This window comes from Phodopus roborovskii, unplaced genomic scaffold, assembly GCF_943737965.1.
Source record: "Phodopus roborovskii unplaced genomic scaffold, PHOROB, whole genome shotgun sequence".
Classification (NCBI taxonomy): domain Eukaryota; kingdom Metazoa; phylum Chordata; class Mammalia; order Rodentia; family Cricetidae; genus Phodopus; species Phodopus roborovskii.
The window spans coordinates 2,238,798-2,247,742 of NW_026126566.1; the positions used below are offsets into that span (position 1 = coordinate 2,238,798).

Below are 8,945 nucleotides of genomic sequence, written 5' to 3' on the forward strand. Positions count from 1 at the left end.
CACTGAGGCTTGTAATGGGCAGTGAATAATTCAAGACCATGGTTCTTAAGTGAAGCTACATTTTACATGACTCACTTGTGATCCTAGGGAACAAAAAAAAAATCTCATTGCAACCACAGTGTTCTTCAATTCAGCCCTTTAATAAATTAATTTCTCAACGTGTTTGCTGCCTTTGTGAAATGAACCTAAGCCACCCCTTTTATGATGAGATTGTATCAAATAATTACAAACCGAATGGAAATGACAGCCTATCATAGATATATAGGACAACCATTTGTACATGACATATCTAACTAGAAAACAGACTTAAGGACGTTTCTGAAATATCTTTGGATTTAAATAAAACCTTATCTACCCAACCTGAAGAAACATGGGTTAATTTTCATACAAAAAGGTGTGGTTTTCATTTTGAACTCTTAACAATCACCTGGACTTCCACTACCAAGGCAAAAGTGACATCATCACCTACAACACACACCTACCTGTGATTTGAGATTAAGCTAGAAAGCTCATAACAGGCTTGGTTGGTCCACTTAAGACCACACAAAGGGAAACTGAATATCTAAGGAAAGTTTAGCCAACACCTGTAATAAAGGAAGAAATTATCAAGATACACATTTACAACTGTTTTCTGATCTACTGATTTAATCCTCTTCTAACCAAAACAAACAAACAGATAGGTAAATAAATAAATAAAAGTAGCTTGCTGAGCCACAAGCTTATAATCAGGTATAAGAAAGAAAATTGCTTCTCACCTAGTAAAAATCATGGCTAGGAAACTACCCATCACAGAGCATGTGCCACTTAGCAATTTGTCTCCTGGGAAAGTCACAGATCTCCTTCCAGTGCCCCCCACCGCTTCCTTCCGCTGATGCACCCAGGACCAACCGCCCAATGACCTCATTTCTGGATCCCCTTTCAGAATCCAAAACTAAAAATTCAACACTTATTTCTTCCAGACTCTCACAAGGAATATCAAAGACAAACAGTTCATTGAACACTGCATTGGGAGTGCATTTCTTAACGTGAGTCTTCTTTTTAGAGATCCTTTTCTTGGCATGGTACAGGTTCACCTTGACGTAGGGATCTGCAATGATATGCCACAAGTGTTACATTGTCAACAGTCAGCTACAGACCCAACCTAGGAGATGGCAGGCACCCACCCCAGTACAGTGGAAATGGGTATCTTAGAGCATAAACAAGTATAAGTAAATAGGAAGTGTGAATATGTTTGACCTTTCTCTTACTAATAACATTGAAAATGATGGAGAATGGGAACCAGTTCTAGACCTGATGTTAGGGAAGGAACCATAATAGCAGAAGGCCGAGAATTTAACAAAAGTGGGAGGAAAGAGGATGATCACACTGCCTCCTAGTAATGAATTCCAGAAAGTGAGATAAAGGCAGCATCTGAGATTGCTGATTGTATGCTCTTGGGGAGTCTGGCTCCTGGTGGCTGCCATTGTCGTTGTTGAACAGGGAATTGGAAACCATACTGGTCATGTCCCCCACTTTAGCTTTTCTGCAGGTGGTTAGTCATATGCAGAATGTGCTTTTAGTTTAGCAGAGTTGATCACCCCAGTGACATTCTTACTAAATGGGTGTAGGATCATGTAACTTTCCTTATCACATATATAATTGTTGATTGCAGTATTTATGTTATTTATCATCATGATCTCAAATTTTAAGAACTTATCTTCAATTTCTACAATCAAACAATAATAATACCACTTGAAAACTCTTTATTAAAATATATATTTCTAGCTTTCAGAATGCCCTTCAAGTATTATTGTGCCCAATTTCTATAGTGTTTAAGAAATAGGAAGGGGGTACTATATTAAGAAATGGAAGGATGAAAATTTTAATTAACATCTTTTTAACCCACAATTTAGTTCAGTTTCTTTCTCATATTCTACAACAAACATTTTAATTTTTCAGTTATTCAAAACTAAAATTCAATTCTTGAAGCATATACATCATTAGAAGAAAAATAATGAGCTCACCAAAGTGTGTGAATGAGTAAGTCATTTGAAATGCAAAAGTTCAAAAATCTCTTTCTGAGCAATGTTAGGCTACATTTTTTCCTCTTCATTGGTCATTGCTCTGCTTTAAGCCATTCACTTAAATATTCCCTCCTCACTAACGTCTTACAGGCATATGAATTTTTCTATACTCTGGCAGAATTGACTCAAATTTTCCCCTTAGAGCCAGGAAACAAAAATCAACAATCCCAGTACTCATGATTGAGAATGACAGAACCAGGGCCCAATGTCAGCTGATAATGATCGTGAAACACAGTAGCCGGTTATAGAATGAACTCTGGGATTTCAGAAGAATTCTCACCTGAAAGTCCAGACACATCAGACTTCGGCAGGTGTCGTGCTTTTAAGACAACCACAGTGAGCGTGTTTGTAGTGGACTGATAGCATAGGGAGACCAGAAGCTCGCCCCGTCCGGAAGACTTCTAAACAAAGACAATACAGTAGACACAGTTTTCGTTTTGAGCTTTTGTACTCTTGTCACAAAACATACAGCAACATAATAGCTTTGTTATTTCAACGCCATGTTCCTATTTATTTTTATTTTAGCAAGCTAAGGAATCTGAGAAACCACTTTTGCGCAGCCCTATAATGACTAAAACCATTGCCTGCCATCTTGTGGTTGCTTTAGGTACTACATAATGCTAAAATTGGCCAGGATTTGACCACACCCAATACTTAGACATGTTTTGACAGATGTTTATATTATATTCCCAAGAGGATTTTTTTCCTTTGGCTTATGCTATTTAAGGATTATCTTTAACGTTTTAAGTTTTTAATAGTAATAGGATACATAATATTGTCAATTGATATGTGTAGGATCACATGGCTGATGTTTGATTTTAGTTTAAATTCTTTATTATTGGCATTATTGACATTTGAATTCAAACCAAAGAAAACTTATTCTGCATCCAACCACTATTCTGGACCAGGATCATGATGGAGTTAGAATTCTTGTCCTACATAGTCAAAGTCTTTCTTCAGTCTAAGGAGAAAATAATTAAATTTAAGAACTGGAGAGAATGGGCTCAAGTTTCAGAATTTGCTTTTGGACAGTAACATGAATTCCTTCACTGCAAGTTACTTACATTTAATTTTATATTAAAGACATTAGCTAAGACCACTGAGAATGCAAAGTGCAAACTAAAACTAACAAAACAGTAACATGGGGCTGATTTATATTTAAGAACAGCTAAAGAAAAACCATGTTTTTAAAAAAGAATATATATCTATATTCCTATAGCTGAGGAAGAACCACCTAAAACTGAGCAGCTATACAAAAAGGAACAGCAAAGAGTGAAAAGCAGCCAGGGAGCTCTCTGGTCCTAATAGGCCCCAATCAGGCCCTTCAGACAAGCTATGTGGCTATCTGGACATAGACCTTCACTGTTGTGAGCACACAGAAGACAGGAAGCTGGTTACAAAGTGTTCTGAAGATTTTTTAGCTCTAAAATACTGTGATTTTAAAAAAAACAAATAATATGATTGTTGTTTTCTTAAGTTATGGTATTGGGAGAACAAATTATTCTGAAATGCCGCTATTAGAATCGATGACATTCTATATTTAAAACAGAAAAGGGTTCTGTTTGCTAAATCTGTCATGTCATTTTCTAATCATCCAAGAATTGTCCAAGTAGTGCAAGTAGGAAGACAGGGTAATTCACTTCCTTTATGCGGCAGGAAAATGGACATTCATAAATCAGCATAACAGGATGACCCCTTGTTCAAAAGCAATTTCATTCAAATTCCACATTGCATTCAAACTCTACATCCTGAGAAGGAATTACTTTAATTTTTATTTCACTTTTAAATTCTGCTACTCTGGCCCTGAAACACTTTTGATAACCCATGTTAAAAGACATATACAAGAATTTTAGAATAGCAGTCTTTTTCAAGATACTTTATTAGGAAGTTTAAATGCCTTTTACATAAATGATGTAAAAGTATCATAAAGTATGGCCTCTTATTTTATAACACTATGATTCCTTGAGCATTTCAGCTATGTAGTAAATTCCCATTTGCCTGCTCTATTCTCCTGCTCTGTTTGCTGTCACCTACAGTAATTAAGGATGATGTGTACCAACTCATCATTTGAATGAAAACACCATATATTTTTTTAAACCTACACGAAAGATTCCTTATAAAAACTTTAAATGCTTAAAGAATTACCTTAGCGTTTCTCTTGATGATCTCTCTATTCATTAACATTTTTCCATCTGATAATTCAATCCCTGAAAGAGGGATCAGGACTTCTCCAATGATATCATCTCTCGAAAACCTGTCAAAACTCAAAACTGTGAAGTGCAAGGACAACTCTTGGATGTGGGGATAAGGAATCCCGTAGAATGTGAAGGTTTCATCAAAGACTGGGTCCAGTGTCTTCCTCAGCACTCTAGTTTTCACTTTATGCTTCTTTTCTGGTAAGATCGTCATTTTGATGTACGGGTCAGAGGTCATGGATTGTTCATCCATGGCTGGTAAGCCCTGGGCTTCCTTGATGTTGACCACAAATGCTTTCTTCTCAAAATTGTACTCTAGAGACAAGAAGAGTGTCCCAAGCTTCTCTTGCTTCTCTTCTGAAGTGAGGGAAGTGCTAGACTTCAAGCTCTCAGGGGAAGCAGCCTCCTTTTCTCTCTCTGTAAAGAGCTTTGGGGCCATGTTCTCTACATCAGAAGGGCTGCCTGCTTTGAGGTTGGTTTTGGGGAAATTGCCATTGAGATCTCGCTTCTCCAGATCAAGATGTAGTGAAATTTTTGGCACAGCTGGTTTATTCTTAGCTTCATTTTTGTCATCTCCTCCAAATTTCTTTTTGCTACTTAGGTTTTCTGGGTAGATGTCAACTCCTTTGAGCACATGCACGAACTTGTATGGAGGAGTCTTGTTGGACTTAGATGACCTTCTCTGGCAGCAGATCCAAGCAAAGAGAGAGACAGTGAAGACGAGGCCAAATGCACTGAAGATCCCCACAACTGTGGGAATTTCATCTGAAAAACCAAATGACCAATGACATACATTAAATGATCAGAATAGAAGCGGGGGCTGTAGGAAGAGTATAACAGAGCTCTTGCTGTAAGAGGAGATTGAATTACTTCCCCACAGTTCTGGGAATGAGTAATAGTAATGTTTCCCACTAACTTGAGGTTGAAACATAGCCCTATGTGACACACATGAAACTCAATTCAAAACTCCTTGCTTCCATAGATTTTTTTTAATAATTTTTTATTTAAATTTGCAACAAGCTTGTTTTACATGCCAATCCCACTTCCCTCAGCCTCCCCTCCTTCCCTGTCCCCCTCCCAACCCCTGTCCCATCCCCCTTTAGCTCCCCAAGGAGGGTGAGGTCTTCCATGGGGGATCTTCAAAGTCTGTCATATCATTTGGAGCAGGGCCTAGGCCCTCTCCCATGTGTCTAGGCTGAGAGAACATCCCTCTATGTGGAATGGGCTCCCAAAGTCCATTTGTGCACTAGGGATAAATACTGATCCACTACCAGAGGCCACATAGACTGCCCATTCCTCCTAACTAACACCAATGTTCAAGGGGTCTAGATTGGTCCTATGCTGGTTTCCCAGCTATCAGACTGGGGTCCATGATCTCCCCGTTGTTCATGTCAGCTGTTTCTGTGTTTCCATAGATTTTCATAAATAAATGAAAGTGTATCTGGAACCAACATGGGGTCATGTTTAATAGCCTCACATAACTTTTTATTCAGATATCATGAGTCAACTACAATAATATGAAGAAGTACTAATCTTTGTTATTTTTCAGTGACATTTTGAAGCTTTCCAAAAGCATTAATCTAATAATTATGTGTATATATTTATATATATACATACATTTGTATACCTATATAACCAACAAATATTGGAAAACTCATATTAAAAGAACATTCTATACATCTGTATTACAACTCATATTAAAAGTATAGTGTAATATAACTCTATTCTCTATTCTATTTTAAATATATTTCTATTTAATACATCTCTAATACAACTCATATTAAAAGGACATTTTAATACATCTCTATTCCCTCAAGATTCAAGCAGAAAAAAAATAACACTTAAAGACAGTAATCTACACAATAAAAATTATGCAAAAAAAACCCTGACCATTGGTTATTGGTACAAAACAATTAAATATTTTTATTCTATTTGTGGGTGTGATAGAGAGGTAAATATTTATTAATAAGGAAAAAGAGAGTAACAGGAAATAATAATAGCTTATAAATATAACATTATAATCCCTTTGTAAATATGAACTTAAAAGTCTTCAAGCACTGAATTATCCAAACAAAGTATTATATGTGTGTTAAAAGAAAATAATGGTCAAAAAATCCATAATTATTCCCAAAATGTGAGTGAAAAGTGAATATAAAGAGTTTAGAGTTCAATTCTGCCTTGTATATTTCTATATGGCAAGAGGAAATAAACATGAGAATGGCATTGTTTTCTTAACTTGGAACACATTCAATCATTAGCATCAAGTGACATGCCAACAGTGATTGTGCATGAGGCATATATCATTTCATATGTAAGCAGATTCTTCTCACAATTATTTAGCAGTTGTACTACCACACCTAACAGTGAAGAAACTGAGTAAATCTTTGCATAAAGTGACTATAGCACCTTGTGCACATTTAGCTCTATTTTATCCATGTTTAGTGAATACTAAACATCAAAGTCCCAGCCCAAAAAGGGTTAATACTTTCTAAACCCAAGAACCAATCTTTTTTATGTCCCTTCTTCATATCCTAAATATTCTGTCCATCTGCTTCATGATCATAATAATGAACTCAAAGGAAATCAAATGGAGAAACAGTAATAGAAATATGTGAGGTTAAAAAAAATAAAGCAGCAATTAAAAAATCTATAACTCAATTGTATGACTAAATTGAATAGTGTAAAAAATGAAGTAAAGCTGTAAGTCCCCTAAATAGGAAAAAAAGTGAATGTGGATACTAAGAAGAAGGAGAAAAAAAAAAGGAGGAGGAGAGGAAGAGGAGGAAGAGAAGGGTGGGGAGGAGGAGAGTGGGGAAGATGAAGAGTTAATCAGCTAAACAGTATCAGCTTCTTCCCTTCTATTCAAATCTTTGTGTGCCCCTCCCCATACACACACACACACACACACACACACACACACACACACCCCATAATAACTCAGGGCAAAGCAGCAAAAGCAAACTCAGGAACTAAGAAATGCTTCAACCAATATAAGAAGAACAATAAAAGCCAGTGGAATCAATATTTTCTAAGTAGACAGACAGCTGGGGATGAGCACATGTTCACAAGGATAGTCTCTGAAGATGCCTCACTATAAGAAAATTTCTGATTTCAAATCAAGAACTGGGTGTATCACACACACACACACACACACACACACACACACACAACTATTAAAGGCTGAGAAAAATCATTCATGCATATTTTATTATCTCTAATACTCAAAACACCCAACAAAACATGGGCTCATAGTCTGCTAATGTAACTACTGATACTGTGTTTAGCTTTTGAGAGTAGAGATTATGCCATATCATTCATTTTAATCACAATTATGATACATCTAGAGATACTATTCAAAAATTTCTCCAACCTTTAATTAAAAAATGCTTATAGATAAAACCCTGGTCTTTTCCCACCAGAATATAACTGGACCTAGACATGTTAATTGATTTTCTAAAAGGCACATCTAGTTTATTTACTGAAGCAGACAAGGAGACTATAGAGTCAAAATTTTGGTATACGAACAGGAAAAGCCATTCAGAAAGCAATACCCTAATCTAAGTTTTGAGCAGCTTTTACTTAACTGTACAGCGCTGGACTCCAGAAAACTCAGCCAGAGACATGAAACAGGCCAAAGCCAGTTTGATTTCAAAGTCCCCAGAACTATATCATCACAGAATTCTGTCTGTCATTAGCAACATACTTCAGGGATACAAGAAAACATAGCAGAGATAATTATGACAGTGTAATAAAATACTCATCTCAAATCCTCAACACACAAGTTATTGTATGTCATACCGAACTCTTACGTAACCAAAGGAGTATGTAGCTTTCCTTAAAAGATTTACACCCAAATAGGAATCATCCAGAAAATAAATGAAGCAGCGTTCTAACAACAGATGTCCTTGTCCTTCCTCAGCTCAGGCTTACAGAGCTGAGTGAACATTCGGGAACTTCTAGAAGGTGAAATAGCAGAAGGCGATGATAAGGAGAAAGCTACCGAGTAAAGGAAGTAAGCCACAATTAACCATCTGCCGTTCCCGTCTTCCTTTCAAATTAGCTACTTGAATATACATATTCAGCATCCAGTGGCGAGCAAAGCACAGCACAGCCTTGAGCCCAGCCACAGCCCCAAGTTCAGCAACTTGCTCACCGAATTCCACGCGGCTGGTAGTGATAGGAGCCATGTTTTCTGCGTGCTCTGTCCGAGGTGCTGAAGAACTCCAGGCAGATTCACCTGGGAGGACCCTGGAACAAGGCTTCCCGGGGAAAGAGCAGACACGGGGACCGCACCTGCAGCGGGAGGGGCTGGATGAAGGTCTGCGCTTTCTCTCAGCGATGTGCCACCCTGCCCTGTTCCTGTTTTGGCTCTTCTGAAAAGCTTGTCTCTGAGACTCCAGACGTGGCAGAAACCCGAATTGACGCAATCCTGACGCTACAGGGCTGAAATCAGCACCTGCCCTCCCCCTCCTCCCTTCAGCCGCTCCTCCTCGCCCTCCTTCTGGCACCCTCCCTCCTCTCTTGAGGATTCAGCTCACACTCACCAATTATTTTAACTGTTGGGCTACTAGATATTAACTATGCTATTCTGTTAGGCTCAAAGACACGCGGAGACTCGTCCTGAATAGTATCCTTAACAGTTCTTAACCCAAAATTCTCCTGATCATATACAGACATTAAAACAAAT

At 37.6% G+C, this 8,945-nt stretch overlaps 1 protein-coding gene across 1 annotated transcript; it reads right to left on the reverse strand.

Moving 5' to 3' along the window:
• Positions 1-687: 687 nt before the first annotated feature.
• Positions 688-8,733, reverse strand: Syt4 (synaptotagmin 4). Its single transcript, XM_051202289.1, has 4 exons — positions 8,412-8,733; positions 4,209-5,023; positions 2,344-2,464; positions 688-1,087 (listed from the first exon to the last, which is right to left on the reverse strand). The coding sequence occupies exons 1-4, from the start codon at positions 8,443-8,445 to the stop codon at positions 780-782; spliced, it is 1,278 nt and encodes a 425-aa protein (XP_051058246.1). The 5' UTR covers positions 8,446-8,733; the 3' UTR covers positions 688-779.
• Between the last annotated feature and the right edge of the window lie 212 nt (positions 8,734-8,945).